General features: G+C 49.0%; 1 protein-coding gene across 1 annotated transcript in view; it reads right to left on the bottom strand.

Moving 5' to 3' along the window:
• Window positions 1-17,570, bottom strand: part of ACOXL (acyl-CoA oxidase like) — a 360,670-nt gene extending 343,100 nt beyond the window's left edge. The window contains 3 exon segments of the mRNA XM_068967451.1: window positions 17,002-17,126; window positions 17,197-17,315; window positions 17,449-17,570. Of these exon segments, the coding sequence (XP_068823552.1) occupies window positions 17,002-17,126; window positions 17,197-17,315; window positions 17,449-17,570 (366 nt within the window).
• Window positions 17,571-21,995: the final 4,425 nt, after the last annotated feature.

Below are 21,995 nucleotides of genomic sequence, written 5' to 3'. Positions count from 1 at the left end.
CCCGAACAAACTCCCTCTCCTCTCTGAAAACAGCAAGAATCAAAAATGCTTCATCTTGGAGAAATCAAAAGCTTTCCAGACAAGCAAAAGTTAAAGAGAATTTAGCACCATCAAACCAGCTTTACAACAAATGCTGAAGGAAATTCCCTAGACAGGAAACACAAGAGAAGGAAAAGACCTATAAAAACCAACCCAAAACAATTAAGAAAATGGCAATAGAATCACACATATCAATAGTCACCTTACATGTACATGGATTAAATGCACCAATCAAAAAACACAGACTGGCTGGACAGATGAAAGCACATGCATGTATGCCCTTCCACTTACCACATCACTCTGCTTGACTCCCTAAATTGTATGTAACTGTTTTATATTGTTAAGTTACTCATGTTCCTGTTATGGCTTGCAATTGTAATTATCTTTTATTTTTTGTCTGGCTGATAAAAATATCACTCCAACTGATATTCATCTTTCACTATTTAAAAAAAAAAACACCAAAAAATGCTCTATCTCTATTAAAAATCCAGGTGTACCCCACTGCGAGCACACAGGACCCCCCCAGAGGCAGCCAGCACAGGGCCCATCCGCCTTCTAGCAAACAACGTGATCACAACTCGACCTCCGACCCCCAAACCTGGGCACCACCCCATGAACCCCACACACAGCCTGGTGAATGAGTAGACTGGTGAATGAAAAAGAAACTGTTGAATCATCTTGTGGTAACTGTCAAAGGCTGAAGGCCCGGAGCCAGCAGGCGCCTGAGAAGATGCAAAGGGGGTGGTTTCTAAGTGCTGCGGTTTAATGTAGGCCATGAAGTTCCCTCAACTGGGAAGATGTCCAAAAGTTCGTTCTGATTTTTGCATAACATCTTATGAAAAAACCCAAATGAACTTCTGGCCAACCCAATACCTTAGCTGATGAGCAAAGCACAGAGGCTGCAGGTAGGAAAAAAAGGCTATGAATATTGAGAGGAAAGGGAAGAAGAGGAAGGAAAGTCCTTCCTTGAAGACAAAAACCTCACAGGAATTCCTGAAGGAGGCAGTTCTAGACCCCATCCTTGCATCCTGCCACCCCCCCAAGTGACCGAGGAACTGAGTGACCGAGTAACTGATGGAAGGGAACCTCCCCCTCCATCCTGGCTTTTCCCCTTCCTTTCTGAGCTTTTGCTAAAGCGTCTGCTCCATCTCAATGCTCAAAGGAAGCCAGGCCAGTTCCCACGCTCAAAGGGCTTGGAGTCCAGCATGGAAGACAAAGCAAGAGGAAGAGGGGCCCTGCAGGCAGTTCACCTGTTATCATCAGACTTCAAGTGGCTGGATGGGCGTTCCCTCCCTGGGATGGCCTGGTGGTTTTCTGGAATGGGGAGCCTTGGGTTTGGCAATTACCTTTACTTGGCTTGGTCGGGAGGAGCTGAGAGAAGGCAGAGCAGCGAGTACCCAGTGGCTGTGCAGGGTAGGCTGAGAAGTGGGGTGTCTGTGGGCAGAGAGAGGAAGTCCCGGGGAGGGAGGGGGAGGGAGGGGAGGGAAGGAGGAAAAGGGAGGAAAGGGTAGGAAGGTGAGCAGGAAGGGAGCCGAGGGGAGGCAGTGCAGAGGGAGCGGGGGACAGGAACAGATACGGTCTCGCAAGATGAAAATACAAGCTGTCACCAGACTCGGGCATGTCTGTCATTAGGTGAAGGCACATGGCGCAGACTGCTGCTGGCTCTTCCTTCCCCACCAGGATCCTGGGGAGGCTGTGTCAGCCCTGCCCGAGGGTGGCTTCTGATTGGTCCGGGTCACCACTCGATCTCAACCTCCAGGATGGCGATTAGCTGAGAAATGAGACTTGAAGCTTCAAACAAGAAGGGTTACTTCTTAGGGTTCATGTGAGAGGTGCTGATGGGAGTGGCCCCTGTTGTTGTTCAGTCGATCAGTTGTGTCTCTTTGTGACCCCATGGACTGCAGCATACCAGGCTGTCCTGATCTTCACTGCCTCCCAGAGTTTGCTCAAACTCATGTCCATTGTGTCAGTGATGCCATCCAACCATCTCAACCTCTGTCATCCCCTTCTCCCAATCTCAGTCTTTCCCAGCATCAGGGTCTTTTCCAATGAGTCGGGTCTTTTCCAACGAGTCAGCTCTTTGCATCAGGTAGCCAAAGTATTGGAGCTTTAGCTTCAGCATCTGTCCTTCCAATGAATAATCAGGGTTGATTTCCTTTAGGATCAGTTTAATTTCCTTGCTGTCCAAGGGACTCTCAAGAGTCTTCTTCAGCATCAGTCTGTAAACATCAATTCTTTGGCGCTCAGCCTTCTTTTTGGCCCCTGAGAGATTAGCTAAGAAAGCAAGGATGGGTTTGTGGCCAACAGGTCAGGGTCTTGGAAGATGCCCAGCCCCATGGTCTACAAGTATAATCAGGCCTGACTCCCTCCTAAGGTCTACTCTGACCACAGGAGGGTGGTGTCCGCTGGCTTACGGGGCGCCTTGTGTCCAACTACAGTGAAACCTTTGGTGACTCAACGGGTGTCTCTGGAGTAGCCTTGTGTGCGTGTGTGTGCCACATGCCCAGTTGTGTCCGACTCTTTGCGATCCCAAGCACTGTAGCCCACCAGGCTTCTCTGTCCATGGGATTTCACAAGCAAGAATGCTCGAGTGGGTGGCCATTTCCTTCCCCAGGGGATCTTCCTGACCCAGGGATCCAACCTGCACCTCCTGCATTGGCGGGAGGATTCTTTACCACTGCGCCACCCGAATATCATTGTCATCGTTCAGTCGCTAAGTTGCATCCAACTTTTTGCAACCCCATAGACTGCAGCACACCAGGCTTCCCTGTCCTTCACTATCTCCCAGAGTGTGCTCAGATTCATGGCCATTGAGTTGGTGATGCTATCCAAAGATCTGATTCTTGCTGCCCTTTTCTCCTGTGCCTTCAATCTTTCCCAGCATCGGGGTCTTTTTCTGAACATTACGGCACACAAACTCACAGTAGAAGATCCAGAGGGAAAATCCATCATTTTCAAAAATAGATCCATTCGCCGAGTGTGCAGGAGGTACCCTTAGGGAGTCAAACGTGCACAGGAGCCAGGGTCCCCTGCTGGACCCTGAGAGCTACCTGTCCACCCACCTGTCCATGTACAGGTAAAAGGGAACTTGGAAAATGGCCACGGAGATTCCCTCAGGGCCCAATGATCCCCTGGACTTTAGGGCCTGGGGTCCCCAAAGGGCCAAGTGGAGATCAACACTCTGCCATGGCTGCCAGGAGGGGCTGGGGAGAGATCCCGGGGTTCTAGGGTCTCCCATGATGTCTAAGTTCTCACAATAAGCCCATGTGTGAATATTCCATCACTCAGGCATGTCTACCTCTTTGTGAGCCCATGGCCTGTAGCCCACTAGGCTCCTCTATCCATGGAATCCTCCAGGTAAGAATACCGGTGTGGGTTGCCATTTCCTTCTCCAGGGGATCTTCCTGACCAGCCACGGATCGAACCTGCATCTCCTATATCTCCTGGACTGGCAGGAAAATTCTTTACCACTGTGCCACCTGGGAAGCCCCACAGTAGGCCAGTAGATAGTGTCAAAGAAACAGAGGTTTGCATGTGGTCCATAGAGCTGTTGCTGTGAAGAGAAGGGTGAGTGATCATTAATCAGCAGTGTCGTCTCCTTTTGTCACAGCCAGGATCCCCCTTGTCACAGTCACAGCTATGTAAGAATCAGTCTCTGCTCCTGGAATCAACCCACCAGCAAAGCATTGCTCATGGAGAGAGGACCGAGTACAGACATTGTCACTTGGACATCGTTGTAAAGCAGAGGATGGACAGAAGGGAACTTAGAAAGACAAGGGATGCCACTGAAACTCAGTGCAGCAAGGTAAATAAGAATAAAAACATATCCACACCGACACAGAAGAATCTCAGCTCTCTAGGAGGGAGAGAAGGGGGCAGAGGATTGTAGGAGGGCCTCCCCCCCAAGAACAGCATCAGTTCTGAGGTCTCTAGACATAGTCAGAATGACCTTGGTTAGAAAATAGGCCTGCTTCCCTCCAAAGTCGCAGCCCCTCCGAGGCAGCAAGTAATGAGTACCCATGACCCTAGCCTCTCTACACAGACATGGGTTTCTTTCATGCAAAACACCCTTTTGGAATCAGTCAGCAAATCTCTGCCCAGAAAAGCCAAGATATTGCCCAACTTCAGATCCAACTCACGGCCAGAGGAACATGGAAGGAACTTAACAGGCAGCACTAAGTGCCCTACTCAAGGTGAGAATGCCTGACCCGGCTTCCGAGGTGCCCTTCCCAGCCACCCTTCACTCCCTGCAGTGACCCAGGGGCTCAGGAGGAAGCCGAGGAGGGGTGCCCAGTGCTGTCCATCCCACACGGGCTCTCCCTTTCCTGGGCCACATCCCCCACCCTGTCTTTAGCAGGCTCCCACTCCCACTCCCACCCACGTGGTTCTGCTGGGTGACCCAGCCCAGTGGCATGTCAAGAAAAGGCAACAGCAGTGGCCAGATGGGCCAGTGAGGGTGGCCTGGACCGGGCCAGAAGCCAAGAAGAGCCCTTCTCTTCCAGCCTGGCTGCTGAGCAGTGGGCCATGCACCCAAAGCTCCGAAGGCCACACGGTGGCCAGAGTTCATGTGGACACGGGGCAAGCAGAGCCACGGACTCCAGCCAGCATCGCCCCGGCTCCTGCCTTTCAGCCTCTGCACCCGAAACCAAGGTAAGCTGTGTTTTCCTGTCTCTGCAACTGAAACTAAAGTGAAAGAAAAGCAAACGAATTGGGGTGCTTTTGCTTAAGGACCACAAGTTTGGTTGAAACCCAACTCACAGTGACCTGGACCATAAAGGGGACTTACTGCTTCATGGAGCTGGGGATGAGGAACACAGCGCAGGCTTCGGGGCACATGGACTCTGTGGCTTATTATGTTACCAGAATGTGGAGTCTCCACTTTGCCTCTCTGAGTCATTTCCTCCAAGGGCTGGCTTCCCTGTTGGTGATAAAATGGCTGCACACCTGTCAGCCTCACATTCAGACTCCACTCTACCCAAAATGAGAAGGTCTGCCCATCCAACAGAGCTCTCAAATAAGCAAGGAAGCATCTTTTCCTGGACCCCTCAGAAACCTCCCTTCCCATTTCAGTGGCTGAAATCAGATCATGTGACCATTCCTGAACCAACTTGAGGAGTAACACTGTGGCAAATAAGGAAGGGCTTCCCTGGCGGCTCAGACTGTAAAGAATCTGCCTGCAACGTGGGAGACCCCGATCCCTGGGTTGGGAAGATCCCCTGGAGGAGGGCATGGCAACTGACTCCAGTATTCTTGCCTGGGGAATTCCATGGACAGAGGAGCCCAGTGGGCTACAGTCCACAGGGTCACAAAGAGTCTGACACAACTGGGCAAGTAATAGAAATGAGGAAGCGGAAAACGACTTCTGCACAATCTTCTCTAAGGAAATTTCTCACGTTAAATTAGTATACGGGATTTATTGACTGTAATTCAAACTCTGCAGATCCCACCTCTACACTCTCTCTCTCCTCTCCTCTCTAAAGAAAAGGAAGCTAGGACTATGCCCTTTTTGTTTAAGGACTTTTTAATATGATCCATTTTAAAGTCTTTATTGAATTTCTCCCAATATTGCTTCTGTTTTATGTTTTGGTTTTTTGGCCACAAGACATGTGGGATCTTGGCTCCCTGACCAGGGATCAAACCCGCACCCCCTGCATTGGGAGGCGAGGTCCTGACCCTTGGACCACCGGGGAGTCCCCGTCTCTGCCCTTTATAGGGCTCCCTGGTGGCTCAGACGGTAAAGAATCCGCCTGCAACGCGGGAGACTTGGGTTCAGTCCCTGGGGCGGGGAGATCCCCTGGGGGAGGGCACGGGAACCCACTCCACAGAGGAGCCTGGCGGGCTACAGTCCGTGAGGTCACAAAGAGTCAGACACGACTGAGTGACTAAGCACACTAGCATGCCCTTTCTAAACTTCATTATTATCACCTTTGAGAGTCAGATGAGCAATCGAATACGAAAAGCATGTCGCCAACTGCAGTCCTTGAATAGAGCCCGGAGAAGGGAAGCGGGCCCACTGAGCCGCCTGACCTTCACCGGCACGAGCTGTAGTGCCTTTCTCTAGATCTCTCTCAGTCTCTCCCGGTCACTGCCTGTCTTTCTTTCTGCCAGGATCCTGAGGACACACTCTTGGTTATTAATAGTTCTTTTTTTTTTTTCTTCCAACTGTTGGTCCAACCAGAAAACAATTCTGCCTTTTACAACCATAACTGGGAGGCAACACAGTCTAAATCATTATCTTAAAATTGTGATAAACACCATCATCCAGTCAGAGAAGGAGCCAGTAACCAAAAACCACGCCCATGTGTCCCCCTCCCTGCCCCCACCCTCACCGCTCATCTCTCAGCCCTCACCTGCCAACCCTTTTAAACCTTGGTTTAGCAGTCCTTTACTTTCATTTTATAGAGTTTCTCACATATCCAGGTATGTCTAAAGAGTGTGTGCTCAGTTGCTAAGCTGTGTCTGACTCTTTGTGACCCCGTGGACTGCAGCCCGCCAGGTTCCCGGGCCCATGGGATTTTCCGGGCAAGAATACTGGAGTGGGTTGTTGTTTCCTCCTCCAGTGGTCTAAAGAGTATACTGTTAGCACAATTTATGCTAACTTTATAAAAAAAGAAGGCGGGGGTGGGAATCAGCACCCCAACGTTCATAGTAGCACTATTCGTAGTCTGGACACCAAAGCAACCAAAGTGTCCATCAGCAGATAAATGGACAGAGAAGATGTGGTCCATTTACACATATGGCCATATATGGATGGACTCGGGAATTATCACACTAAGGGAAACAAGTCAGAAAGAGAAAGGCAAACATCATGTGATATCACCTCCTAAACAAAGACAGGCTCACAGACACAGAGAAGAAATGTATGGTTGCCAAAGAAGAAAAGGGATAGGAAAAGGATAAATTAGAAGTTTGGGATTGCTGCTAAATCACTGCAGTCATGTCTGACTCTGTGCGACCCCAGAGACAGCAGCCCACCAGGCTCCCCCGTCCATGGGATTCTCCAGGCAAGAACCCTGAAGTGGGTTGCCATTTCCTTCTCCAATGCATGAAAGTGAAACGTGAAAGTGACGTCACTCAGTCGAGTCAACTCTTAGCGACCCCATGGGCTGCAGCCCACCAGGCTCCTAGGTCCATGGGATTTTCCAGGCAAGAGTATTGGAGTGGGGTGCCATTGCCTTCTCCGAGAAGTTTGGAATTAGCAGATACAAACTACTATATATAAAATACATAAACAACAAGGCCCAACGATATAGCATAGGGAACTATATTCAATCTCTTGTAATAAACCATTATGAAAAGAGTATATATTAACTTGGCTGCACACCAGTAACTAACACAACACTGTAAATCAACTCTACTTCAATAAGAAAAAAAACCCTCGTCTTTAGCACGTTTGACATTCATGACACAATATCACCGTCCATCCTCGCTGTACTGTGCCATCTGTCGGCCACAGTTTGTTCCTTTAAACATCCCTCTTATTCCCCCTACCACCAGTCCCTGCTAACCACAATTCTATTCTGTTTTTACGAGTTCACAGCTTTTTAAAATTTCATACAGAAGAGAAGCTTAGTTTTCCAATCAGCCCAAAGTCACATATGGAGGAGACCAGCTCACCAACCATCTTTTCAGGCACCCGGACTTTTCACCTGTCCTTCATTCTCTATACACCCATTCTCAGGGACTAACCCTGACCAAAACACAACACTAATGCTAACCTGCCCTGGAAAGGAAGGTCCTCTCTGATCAAGAAAGTCTTGGTCAGGGGCCAAGAACCCTGCTTGTTTATAAACCAGTACTTATTCATATTACTCACTTCACTCCGATTTTGAACAAACACCCAAGGTTGACTAGACATTTAACAAAAGCCTCAAACATGAAAAACAGAGGTCAAAAGTACAAAGGGGGAAAAAAGGAACTCAAGAAACAGAGACAAGGCAGAAAATAGAAAGAAACATCTCAGAACTTACCATCAAGTATTCCCAAGAAATAAGACATTTGGCAACCAGAAAACAGGAACAGATGTTCTAGAAAAGGAACAAGAGACTTAGAGAAACTTTGAAAATTATGACAGTAGTTATTTTAAATGACTCCAGAGAAGCTGGAAGATAAAGTTGAGAAAGTCTGCCAGGAAAAAGAAATGAAAAGGTAAAGGGATGAAAAACAAGAAAGAAAAGATTAGGAAACTAGAAGACAAGCCCCAGAGGTCTGACATCTGAATCACAGATCAGATAAGGTAACAGTGCAAAGAGCTGAAGAACAGTAGTTTCCAGATTAAAGGAGCCCCCGGCATGCCCCCAACAATGAAAGAGAAAGAGACCACCATCAAGTCACAACACAGCAAAATGCCACAAAGCCAGTGCTAAAAACAAAGTCTCAGAAACTTCCAGGCAAGAGGAAGAAAAACAAGTCATATGTTTACATACTACGATGCCAAGGTGCAGGAGGCGTCGGGCTCCTTAGTAACAATGTTGGGTATCTAAAGGGATGATGCCTTTAAAATTCTGGGGGAGATTTTATTCCCAGTCTAGAATTCTACACCTACACAAGTATTCAGCCAATTTTGAGAGTAAATATTTTCAGACATGAAGATCTCAAAAAGTTAATTCTCTGGTATCCTTTCTCAAGAGCCTATTACATGAGAGACTGTCCTGGTTCCGATGGCTATGGTAACAATGTACCCCAAAACGTAGGGGCTTAAAACAACAATTCACTGACACTCTGCCTCCTACTGCCAGGAACCTGGGCACACAGGATCAGGTATTAACAGAGATGGCCTGTGTGCTCCTCACAGGTCTGGGGCCCCAGCTGAGATGGCGTGAACAGCTGGGGGCTGGGGCAGTCAGGAATGGCCAGCATCTCTCTATGGGGCGTCTCTTCAAGGACCAGCTTGGGCTTCCTCACAGCATGGCAGCCACAGGCTGGTGCAGAACTTTCCACACGGAAGCCGTGGCCTCAGGAGACAGAGCAGAAGGTGCCGGTCACAGTCACGCAGACCTGAGCCTAGACACTGGCGCCCTGTCACTCCAACCATACCCGTGGGCCAGAGCAGTCCCCGAGCCACCCAGACTCAGGGGAGGGGACACAGAGGCACCCCTCTCAACGGGAATGACGAAAAGAGCCTGTGGCCACCTCTAATCCTCCACAAAGAGCGACCAAGAAAGAGAAGGGCTGGGAAAACAGAAGCTTGACTTTAAAGGAGATGCAAAGGAAACTCCCCAGGTGACCGGGAAGACGATGGTAAAGCCAGTCCAGGCCGACGCCCCAGAGGGAGACCTCCTGGATGGATTTGTCCACGGGGAGGGAAGGGAACGGCAGATACACGACAGGTGGGACCAAACCGCTGTTTTGCTGTTGTTTAGCTGCTAAGTCCTGTCCAACTCTTTGCAACCCCATAGACTGTAGCTCACCAGGCTCCTCTGTCAATGGGACTCTCCAGGCAAGAACACTGGAGTGGGTTGCCATTTCTTTCTCCAAGGGGATCTTCCTGACCCAGGGATGGAATCTGGATCTCCTGCAAGTCTCCTGCCCTGCAGGCAGGCTCTTTACCACTCAGCCACCAGGGAAGCCCTTGACCAAACTGAGAGGACTGGAACTCTTCCGTCTAGGAGTGCACAGGCCAGTGAGTGACAATTTTACATAAAACTAAGCAAATGAATAAAAGTAGAAATTGTTATCCCAAGAGAACACCAAAAGTTGTCAAAGAAAGGAAGTGAAATATGTTATCCTATGGGGCGTGGCAGGGAATAACACATGTAGTCACAGCAGTGTGAACCTGGCTACCAATTGAAGTAAAAATGGGGACGCACTGATTTGCGGGAGTAAGGAAAGAAAGTGGGCAGTCATGGGAGTCTTCATTTTCTATACTGCTAAGTCACTATACGGGCTTCCCTCGTGGCTCAGACAGTAAAGAATCTGCCTGCAACGCAGGAGACCAGGTTTAATCCTTGCGTCAGGAAGATCCCCTGGAGAAGAGACTGGCTACCCACTCTAGTATTCTTGCCTGGGAAATCCCATAGACAGAGGAGTCTGATGGGCTACAGTTCATGGGCTTCCGGGAGTCAGACACGACTGAGTGACTAACACACACGTGCGCGCGCGCACACACACACACACACACACACACACACACATACACATCACTACATAATCAAGAAGTAGCTCTGTTTATGAATGTTTTAAAGGAAAATAGAGGTAAATGACATAAGAATCCCCTGAAAGACGTGAAAGTGGTTGCCAGTGAGAAAAGGGAATGAGAGGTGAAGGGGGTGGAATAGGGGCAGATTTTTCACTCCAAATCTCATAGTGTCTCTTTTGTATTAAGTGGGTTCATACACTGCATTATGAAAATAAAACTAAATTTTAAAAGAGAAAGCTGTAGAACACACAGTATGATTCTGTTTATCCAAGAAAATGTTCACATGTCTATGTGAACTCATAGAAAAATCGGAAAAGTAGGAAAAAACAAACTCTACAACACTAAAGTACTCAAAGTGGTTGGACAAACAAAATGTGACATATCCATCTAATGAAGTATTGTTGTTGTTCAGTTGCTCAGTCGTGTCCAGCTCTGCGACCCCACGGACTGCAGCACGCCAGGCTTCCCTGTCCCTCACTATCTCCCTGAGTTCGCTCAAACCCACGTCCATCCAGTCAGTAATGCCATCCAACCGTCTCATCCTCTGTAGCCCCCTTCTCCTCTTGCCCTCAGTCTTTCCCAGTGTAAAGAAATAGAGGATAACAACAGAATGGAAACGACTAGAGATCTCCTCAAAAAACACTGGAGAGCCGGGGAACGTTTCATGCAAAGATGGGCACAGGAAAGGATGATGGAGTATTACCCAACCTTAAAAAGGAGATTCTGTCACCTGTTGCAACATGAAGGACATTCTGCTAAGTGAGAAAAGCCAGACACAAAAGGACAATGATGGTATGATTCCACTGAGATGACATCACTAGAGTAGTTCAAATTAATAGAGACAGAAAGTAGAGCTGTGGTCGCCAGTGGCTGTGGGGAGGAAGGAAGAGGGAATTAATGTTTAATGGGTACAGAGTTTCAGACTGCGAGGACGCCAGAGTTCTGAGATGGATGCCGGCGATGGCTGCACAGTACCGCGGATGTACTTCGCGCCACTGTGTACTCAGTTCTAGTGAGCTGGGCGAGCCTGGAGCCTGTGACACAAAGGGAAGTCAGAAAGAGAAGAACAAACGGTGTCTATTAACCAGACATGTGGAATCTAGAAAAATGGTACTGATGAACCTATTTGCAGGCAGGGCAGGAATAGAGACACAGATACAGAGAAGAAACGCTGGACACAGTAAGGGGAAGGAGAGGGTGGAACAAATTCAGAGAGTAGCACTGATACATACACTGCCATGTGTAAACAGACAGCTAGTGGGAAGCTGCTGTACAGCACGGGGAGCTGGCTGGGGTCCCCGTGATCACCGTGGGGGTGGGGTGGGGGTGGGGTCCAGGAGTAGGGGGACATATGTGTACTTACGCCTGATTCGCATTGTTGTATGGCAGAAGCCAGAGGAATACTGTAGAGCAATCATCTTCCGATTAAAAATAAATTTTTTTAATTTAAAAGTAAAAAATGTTAAAATGGTCAATTTTATTTCCTGTTTATTTCACCACAACAAAAATAAGTGGCTGGGGACTTCCCTGGTGGTCCAGCAGTTGAGAATCCGTCTGCCAATGCAGGGGACACAAGTTCAATCTCCGCACCAAGAAGATTCCACGTGCCACAGAGCAACGAGGCCCGAGCACCACAACCACTGAAGCTCATGTGCCTAGAACCTGTGCTCTGCAACAAGAGACACCACCGCAATGAGAAGCCCACACGCCTAACTGAAGAGTAGCCCTTGCTCCTGGCAACTAGAGAAAGCCCACATGCAGCAAGGAAGACCCAGCACAGCCAAAACTCAATTCAGTTCAGTCGCTCAGTCATGTCTGACTCTTTGTGACCACCACGGACTGCAGCACACCAGGCCTCCCTGTCCATCACCAACTCCCAGAGTCCACCCAAACCCATGTCCATTGAGTCAGTGATGCTATCCAGCCATCTCATCCTCTGAAGTCCCCTTCTCCTCCTGCTCTTAATATTTCCCAGCATCAGGGTCTTTTCAAATGAGGCAGCTCCTTAAATCAGGTGGCCAAAGTATTGGCGTTTCAGCTTTAGCATCAGCCCTTCCAATGAACACCCAGGACTGATCTCCTTTAGGATGGACTGGTTGGATCTCCTTGCAGTCCAAGGGACTCTCAAGAGTCTTCTCCAACACTACAGTTCAAAAGCATCAATTCTTCAGTGCTCAGCTTTCTTTACAGTCCAACTCTCACATTCATACATGACCACTGGAAAAACCATAGCATTAACTAGACAGACCTTTGTTGACAAAGTAATGTCTCTGCTTTTTGATATGTTGTCTAGTTGGTCATAACTTTCCTTCCAAGGAGTAAGAGTCTTTTAATTTTATGGCTGCAATCACCATCTGCAGTGATTTTGGAGCCCAGAAAAATAAATAAAATAATAATCAATAAATAATAATTTAAAAAAATAAGCAGTTGGGGGAGGGGACAGTTTGGGAAACTTTCAGGTTTTCAATATTATCTGACTGTTTGCAATGAGAAGGTCTTCACCATATGCTTGAGTGCATAAATAAGGCTGTGGGGGAAAACCAAATCTCTGCAAAGGTTAGGAAGAGAAATGTGCACTGCTCCAGGGAAAGAAAGAAAAGGCAGTGAAGAGAAAGAAGGGGGACAGGGAAGCAGTCGGCTCAGCACAGCCAGGCCAGGGAGGGGAGTCCTAAGGACGGATAGTGCGGAGGTCCCGTCAGTCTAGAGACTTCTAGTGAGGCTTGTGAGCCTTACAGAGCTTCCTAGGTGGCGCTAGTGGTAAAGAACTCACCTGTCAATGCAGGAGACAGAACAGAGGAGGGTTCGACAGCTGGGTTGGGAAGATCCCCTGGAGGAGGGCATGCCCACCCACTCCAGTACTCTTGCCTCAAGAATCCCATGGACAGAGGAGCCTGGTGGGCTACAGTCTACGGTGTCGAAGAGTCGGACAGGGCTGAAGCGACTGAGCACAGAAGCCTTACCTGTGCACACCCACTCACCAGCCTGGCGCCCAGGAGAGAGCCCCGCTTTGCCAAGAAACAAACTCAAAAACGTGTGAAAAGCTTATCACGTTTCAGATGTTGCTCTCTTTTTTTTGATGGGGATCATTTTAAAAGTCTTTATGGAATTTATTACATGATTGCTTGTTTCCTGTTTTGGTTTTTGGCCACGAGGCATGTGGAATCTTAGCTCCCTGACCAGGGATAGAGCCTTCACCCCTGCATTGGAAAGCGAAGTCTTAACCACTGCACCACCAGGGAAGTCCCCAGAGGTTGTTTTTAAATATTCTCTGCAACCTCAGGAAGGAGCCTCAAGTGGCCCAGAATCCACTGCTGCCCCAGCCAAGGGCATGCTGTCCTATGGACCTCGGGGCAGGTGGGACCCTTAGACATGGGGACATTCCCAGAACCTGGGGAGCCCGCCATCAGAGTGAGGACAGGGAGGACTCAGCCTGGCAGGCTGGTCTTGGGGAGAGAGGGGGGAAGCTGGGCTGCACCCACACCACACCTGACGCAGTACCCCAGAGGATGAATCCCTGCACAGAGGAGGGCAGTGGTGATGTGCTCAGAAAACTGCAAAATCAGGATTTGGGTTTTTGGGGGGAAGCAAACTGTTTCCTGGGCTCTATGTCCTGGGAGTGCCTGACACTGTACAAACTACCCACTATACACACAGCACTCACACTCATGAACCTCGCCCCCTCCAACACCTACTTGAATTTCAAGGGCCTGGGGATAGGGGACTGGCTACAGGAGGCCTCATATTGTATCTGTGAATCCATGTCTGGTGTTAGTCAGTCAGTCACATCTGACTCTTCGCCACCCCATGGACTGTAGCCCACCATGCTCCTCTGTCCATGGGATTCTCCAGTCAAGGATACTGGAGAGGGTTGCCATGCCCTCCTCCAGGGGATCTTCCCAACCCAGGGATCGAACCTGGGTCTCCTGAATCGCAGGCAGATTCTTTACCATCTGAGCCACCAGAGAGTTTTATTTCTGGCCTCTCATGGAGCCTTTTACTGTGGCAGAAGGTTAAAAACATCAAGAAGTCAGGTCACTGTCTTCGAACACAGGATAAGATCAAATCTGATAGTACAAGGTGAACTTTCAAGCAGATACTAAGATCTTTAATCACTGGGGATGAAAAAAAAAACAGTATGACATTTAAGCTATTACAACTCTGAAATTATTAAGTCAATAAACAAAAACTGGAGAGAATGGAAAAGTGTTTGTTAGAGTAATGGGGTTTGTATCTCTTTCCCCCGACTTGTTTTCTTAGGTGTCATACCACAGCCAGCATTAATGAAAAGCCACTCAACAGTTTCTCATTTAAACCAGCAGCACAGATGTTATCTCCTTTCTGCAGATGGAAGCTCAGGAAGGTAACATCTCACTTGATAACAATCACACAGGTAATGTGCTGCTGGCTGCTGGTTGGCTCTCCAACTCCCGCCTGCCTTTCCCTCTGTCCCAAAGCAGACTGTACAGTTCACAGCAAAGAATCTTCTACTTGGCCCAAATCAGTGGTTTAGATGTTAGCATTCTTTTCCATCATTTAAACTGCAGTTATCTAAATAAGAAAAGACAAAGAGATGACAGGCCAGGAACTAAACTGAAAAGACACAGAAAGACAGGAAAAGGGATGTGTATAAGGGCAGTGGTACCCAAGCTTTTGGGCACCAGGCACCGATTTCATGGAAGGTGATTTTTCCATACACTGAGGAGGGGGATGGTTTTCAGATGATTCAAGGGCATTATGTTTCTTGTGCACTTTATCTCTATTATTACTACCTCAGCTCCACCTCAGATCATCAGGTATTAGATCCCAGAGGTTGGGGACCCCTGTATAAAGGGTTGTGACAGAACCTAGTATCACTTAAAGCAGCAGGACCTCCTTGCCCTCTTAAAAATTCTTGAGGCCTCCACACAAAAACCTGTACATGGATGTTTATAGTTGCTTTACACTTAATTTCCAAAACGTGGAAGCATCCAAGGTGGACTTCAGTAGGTGCCTGGATAAATAAACCGGTTCATCCAGACAATGGAGCAGCATTCAGCACGAAAAAAGAGATGAGCTCTGGGGCCATGAAAAGACACGGAGAAAGCTTACACACATATTACTAAGTGAAATAAGGCAATCTGAAAAGGCTACATACTGTATGATCACAACTATATGATTCTAAGAAGGCAAAACTGTGGAAACAGTGGAAAGATCAGTGGTTGCCAGGGGTGGGTGGTGAGAGAAACACAGCGTTGACAATGTTTCGGGCGGTGAAAACACTCTGGACGACACCATAATGATGGGAGCGGCGCTGCGCTCAGTCGTGCCCGACTCTTTTGCAACCCCGTGCACTGTAGCCCGCCAGGCTCCTCTGTCCACGCAATTTTCCAGTCAAGAATTCTGGAGTGGGTTGCCATTTCCTCCTCCAGGGGATCTTCCCAATTCAGGGATTGAACCCACATCTCCTGCCTTGGCAGTGGATTCTTTACCACTGAGCCACCTGGGAAGCCCCTACAATGACGGGTACGTGTCATTAAACATCTGTCCAGACCCACAGAACGTACAATGCCAAGAGTGAACTCCAACGTAAACTGTGGTCTCTAAGTGACTATGATGTACCCACGTAGATTCACCTTTGGCTGAAAAAAAAAAAGAAAAGTCCATTCTGGTGAGTGATGTTGATAATGGAAGAGGTTATGCCTGTGTGGAGACAGGAGGTATCAATATATAGGAAATTTCTGTACCTTCCTCTCAATTTTGTTCTAAACCTAACACTGCTCTTTAAAATTGTCTTTTAAAAAATTATTGGGGTCTGCAAATATCTATGGGTATTTCTGGTATTAATCATACTAGAAATTATAAAAGAAAAAAATGTTTAAATATTTATATCATTGGAATGTAACAATAATAAACTCATTAAATGTCTACAAAAAGAACTACATTTTTAATTAGAAAAGTGGCATTGTTCTGCGTCTTTACAAGTCTGGTTAACGTCTGCCTTGAAATAACTGGATGCTGCTCTCTGCTTCTGCAGATATGTTGGTAAAGTATACATCCTGTAGTTTCTGGGAACTACCACTGTACCTTCATGAGAAAATGAGGATGAAAGGGTCAGTAACTGCTTCATGTTATCACTAAAATAATTTCTAACTTGTGAAGCTCCTGAAAAAGTCTTGGGTACCCCCCAGGAGTCCCTGGACCATGCTTTGAGAAAGATAACATAAAGAAGACGGTGTGAGAGAGAAGAGGAAAGGACAAGTTGGGGAGACAAGGGCCCACCCACCCTCTCACCTGTCACCTCCTCTAACCCCTGCTCCCCCCCACCAGTTACCTCCAGTGCAGAAACCACAGCTTCCTCCCCAGGGATGACCTGCTTTTATTCCGAGCATCTCCTCCTTCAGCCTAGCTCATCCTTGAGACAGAAACATATGCTAACTGGTTAATCTTCCTTCAGAACATACTGGTGTTTTTTAACTGGGGCTCTCTTAAATTAAAACTCCGAAGCCTGATTCTAAAAATGGGCTTATCAGAAGACCTGAGATGGGGTGAGACCCCAGCAGAGCGCAGGAGAAAGTCCTCAAGGAGACACAAGGGCTGCTCCTTGGGTTATTTTCTCCGTCTGCAAACAGGCTGCACCAAGCCCTCTGTCCACTTTTCTGGGCTGTGCTGCCATCAAATGACTCTGGGCCTGAATCCACCTTGCAACCCAAGCACCCCAGCCGCTGTTCACCCGCCCCCACGCACACCTGGACTCCGCCAGGCCTCTGGGAGTCCGCAGCATGTCAGCAACCAGATACGACCCCGGGCAGAGCCAGTCCATCCCTGTGCGAGGAAAATGCCCGCACTTCTCTGCAGGCACGACCCGGGATAACGCTGTTCTGCGCCGCTTTCCGCGCTTCTGTTCCGGACCAGGCGACACGGTAGCCCTGGGGGCGCTCCACGCCCGCTCCAACCCGGTTTTCTGCCCCCTCTCCCAGCAAGGGGTGACACCCAAAGTCGGGGACTCAAGAAACAGGTTAGGAAACAGGTTTAGAAGCTACCGTTCTGGGCCGAGCATCCCGTCCGCCGCTGCGGGGCGCGCCGGTTCATCCCTGCTCTCCGTGCAGGAGGGAGCGCGGTGGGCAGAAGCCGCCTCCTGAGGGCCACGAAGTCGCCGGCTCTGCGGCGTCCACAGGACTGGGGCGGGCAGCCCATCTTCGTCAGGTCGGGAGGGACCTGTTTTCGGGCGCAGCACACACACCCCAGCCCGCCCTGCCCGGGGTGCAATGCGAGGTGCCCTCGGGGACCCGTACCTGGGCCGGAAGAGCGGACAGCCGCCCAGGAGCCCGCGCAGCTCGTTTTTGAGGCTCCAGAACTCGCCGTCCAGGTAACGGTGCAAGGATGAGTCCCCGAGCCCCAGGTCCGCCGGCTCCATCGTGCTGTCGGGCCTCTGGCGCGTCTCCGCGGCCGCTGCCCCGCGCGCCTCCTCCCGCAAGTGGCCCGGAGCGCACGCCCTCTCCTCTCCACGCCGCTGGCCCGTCTCCTCCCTCCTCCGCCGCCTGCCCCGCCCTCCTGCGCGCTGACCCTACCCCGACGCGGCTGCCTGGGCGCCCAGTGAAGAAAGGTCCCAGGACTCTGGGCTCTTAGAATGGTCTCCCTCCCCGCCTTGCCCCGGGGCTTGAGTTCCTGCTCCCTGTGCCCTCGGCTCAGTTGTCCCTCCAGTCGGTGGCTCACAAGAACCCTGGTATTAGAACCCTAGAGGGGAGGTTGGTCTGTAGACACCGGGGCCTGGCTGCTCAGAGCTGAGGCATCTCACAGAGCAGACCTCTTGTATCAGCAGCCTCTCTGCGCCCAAGATCCAAGATGGCCTGGCCCATGCTCTGGCCCCAGGTCAGCTGCAGCTTGGCCTTCCAGCGAACTTTAACATTACTGTAATCTGGGGGAGTGGCCTGGGGCTACAGGGTAGCTGGGAGATGCAGACAGAACAGACAGTGAACAAACAGGAACTCATCTCCCAGAATCCTCCTTCTGTTGTTCTAACGAGTGATAAACATTCATTCCTTTCCTAAGTCTCATTTACTTTACTGATTCTCCATCTAAGTAGAAAGGGAATGTTCGTTGTTTCCTTTCAAAGACCACTGGGCTGGGGAGATGACTTGGGGAGTGTGCTGTAGTTGGCCCTTGGGTCTCTGTTTGCTGTCGTTAGGTTAATGAATATCATCTGTATTAGTTTCCTTCTTGTTGCTCAGTCCTAAGCCTTGTCCCACTCTTTCCGACCCTATTTGACTGCAGCAGGCCAGGCTTCCCTGTCCTTCACCACCTCCCGGAGTTTGCTCCAACTCATGTCCGTTGAGTCGGTGATGCCATCCAGCCGTCTCATCCTCTGTCACCCCCTTCTCCTCCTGCCCTTAATCTTTCCCAGCATCAGGGTCTTTTCCAAGGAGTCAGCTCTTCACATCAGGTGGCCAAATTATTGGAGCTTCAGCTTCAGCATCAGTCCTTCCAGTGAATATTCAGGGTTGATTTCCTTTAGGATGGACTGACTTGATCTCCTTGCTGTCCAGCAGGTTTTTAGCTCTGTATTTTCATGGTGCTGTGTGAGCCAAGGACTGTACTGAGGCATAGAGCCCCCGTGCCCCTCTTCTCCTGAGGATTCTGGAGCCTGGGCAATCCCTGGGGCCTGCCTGGAGCCACAGCTCTGCTTTAGCTGATGGTCTCCCCCTTCTGGGGCACCAGAGCCTATGTTTGTTGTGAGAGTTGGTTTGTTGTGAGGGTGTTGTCAGGAGGGGCACCCCCAGTTGCACATGAGCCCTTGCTGTGAACCTGCTTCTGCCCAAAGGCCTGCCCTAGAGCCTGACCTGCCCCAAATTTGTCTGTGACTGATCTTGTGACTTTAGATAAGAATCTTCATCTCTCTTAGTTTCAATTTCTTCATCTGAAACTTGTGGCTAATATGATCTACATTTTTTTAAAGACTATAATTATGTATACATAATATTTGCCTCATATTAGGTGCTCTGTGATGGTCAGTGGGATGTTCTGTGGGATTATTTAAATTGTGGACATATTCCACAGTGACTGCAGGAAATCTGAATATTCATTGTAGATTTCTCAAAAAAAAAAACACACACACACACAAGAAAACTTCCCTCTCCTTATAAGGATACCAATCAATGGGTTGGGCCCCATCCTACTCCACTCTGACCTCATCTTAACCTGATTCAGTTCAGTTAAGTTCAGCTCAGTCGCTCAGTTGCGTCTGACTCTTCTGCTTACATCTGCAAAAACCCAGTTTTCCAATAAGGTTACATGAACTTTCAATCCAGTATGTGCATGTGTGCTAAGTCACTTCAACCATGTCTGACTCTTTGAGACCCTTTGGACTGTAGCCCCCTAGACTCCTCTGGCCATGGGATTCTCCAGGCAAGAATACAGGCGTGAGCAGCCATTCCCTTCTCTGGGGGAATCTTCCCAATCCAAGGATCAAACCCGGCTCTCCTGCTCACAGAACAGCTTCTTTACTGTCTGAGCCACCTGGAAAGCCACCTGGAGAAGTCAGAGAACACAGGCTAGATGTGCCAGTTACAGCATCAGAAAACCTTCCGCAACAAGATGCCTGCTAGAGGAGTTAGGCATGTCCTGGAGAAAAAGGCTGGGCTCAGAACCAGAGTGCCCACAGCAGGACCTCATAAGGGAAATGCAGGAATCCAGCAGCCCAGGCCTCTGAGAAGGGTGTCCAGTGGCCCACAGTGGACCAGGCATGGCATCCAGGTTTGTGCTCAAGGGTCATCCTGCAGCCCTGGGCTCTCCATAGAAGAGGGAGGCTGTGATGGCTGCTGGCTTCATTTCGCACTGCCCCAGCCCCTCAGTCCTTGTAGGAGAGGCAGGCCCTTGGCTTGGACATTGAGAGAGCATTCTCCTGTGTGGATGGTGGCAGGCAAGAATCTTTTAAGCTCCTTCCATAGATGAGTGGCCGGGAACGTTAATGACTTGCCCAAGGGCTCCTGGCTCTCCAAGGCAGAGGACTCAGGCCCTAGAGGACCCACACCAGATCACACTCCCCTGCAGGGCTGGCCTGGGGGCCTCGGTGAACTTTCTGGAGGCAGCTTTCATGAGGGCCTGGGGCACGAACACTACAGCCCAGGGCTTAGGGTTCCGTGGTGAGGCACAGACTGTTCTCAGGGAACTTTGGTGTGTTTGTAGAAAGCAGAGAACCAGAAAATAGAGCAGGGAGAACCCTGGAGTATTTTCAGTCAGTCCTTTCTTTTCAGATGAGAACTCTGCAGGGCATGGCCTCTAATGGCTCCATCTGACCACTGTGCTGGGTTTCAGGAGGCAAATGGGGCAACTTAGGAAACTATAATGTTCCTCGTGTATGGATGTGAGAGTTGAACCGTAAAGAAGGCTGAGTGCCGAAAAACTGTTACTTTCAAACTGGGGTGCTGGAGAAGACTCTTGAGAGTTCCTTGGACAGCAAGGAGATCAAACCAGTCAATCCTAAAGGATTGCCAGCCCTGAATATTCATTGGAAAGACTGATGCTGAAGCTGAAGCTCCAATACTTTGGTCACCTTATGTGAAGAGTTGACTTATTGGAAAAGACCATGATGCTGGGAAAGATTGATGGCAGGAGGCGAAGAGGGCAACTGAGGGAGAGATGGTTGGATGGCATCATTGACTCAACAGACTTGAGTTTGAGCAAATTCCGGGAGGTGGTGAAGGACAGGGAAGCCTGGTGTGCTGCAGCTTATGGGGTTGCAGAGCTGGACACAAGTGAGAGACTGAAAGCAACAATGCTTCCCAGACCCCCCGGTACTTTGAGAACCCCAGTAATGATACTAGCTCAGGTTTACCTAGCCCTTGCCTTATAACATTGTTATAAGGTAGAGAGGCTATAAATGCTAAAGAAATTTTGAACTAATGCTCAGAGATGCAGGTATAATTTTGTAAAAAGAAATTTGTCTGGGGACCTCCCTTGCAGTCCAGTGGTTAAGACTCTACACACCCAGTGCAGGGTACATGGATCGGATCTCTGGTTGGAGAACTAAGATCCTCCATGACAGTGAGCATGGCCAAAATAAATTTCAAAAAAAGAAAAGAAATTTAGTTGGTTTTTGACTGAGTTCCTGACACAGAGCCTTCAAAAACTCTGAGCATTTCTTAAGGGATCGGTGTCTTTGTTGTGCTATTGAATAATGCCTGCAGTGATTTTGGAGCCCAAGAAAATAAAATCTGTCACTGCTTCCACTTTGTCCCCTTCTGGTTGCCATGATGTGATGGGACTGGATGCTATCTTAGTTTTTTGTATGTTTCACTCTCCTCTTTCACCTTCATCAAGAGGCTCTTAGTTCCTCTTCACTTTCTGCCATTAGAGTGGGTATCATCTGCGTATCTGAGGTTGTTGATATTTCTCTTGGCAATCTTGATTCCAGCCATTAGTACCAGTGCAGCCATTTATCAGGATGCAAAAATGAGCTCATAAGATTAGATGCCTCTAATAAGGGAAGAATAGGAAAGAGAAAGGAATAGGGTCTCTGGTCTCTAGAAGCAGGCTAACATGTAAATAACATCTGGGCATCACTTGTGTCCATTATACCAATACCAGGATCGCACATAGGACTGAACATTCCATGAGAGATTCTTGGGGAGACTGATGGCGGCAGAGAGCTGGGATTCCCATCCTTCCTTCCTTCCAGGCTGCAGTGATATGAAAGTCCATCCTGGGTTTTGACCTCACAAGGGATCTTCAGAAGTAACAAAACACCCTCAGGTGAAAAACATTTCTAGAATAGGGCTTTATATTTTTTCCTTTCTTCACATCAACTTTATTAACGTTCTGTAGTCCCTGAAATCACTTGTCA

This window comes from Capricornis sumatraensis, chromosome 1 (genome assembly GCF_032405125.1).
Source record: "Capricornis sumatraensis isolate serow.1 chromosome 1, serow.2, whole genome shotgun sequence".
In the NCBI taxonomy this organism is placed as follows: domain Eukaryota; kingdom Metazoa; phylum Chordata; class Mammalia; order Artiodactyla; family Bovidae; genus Capricornis; species Capricornis sumatraensis.
The sequence above is the reverse complement of the archived record's forward strand: the minus strand, read 5'-3'. Positions and strand labels throughout refer to the sequence as shown.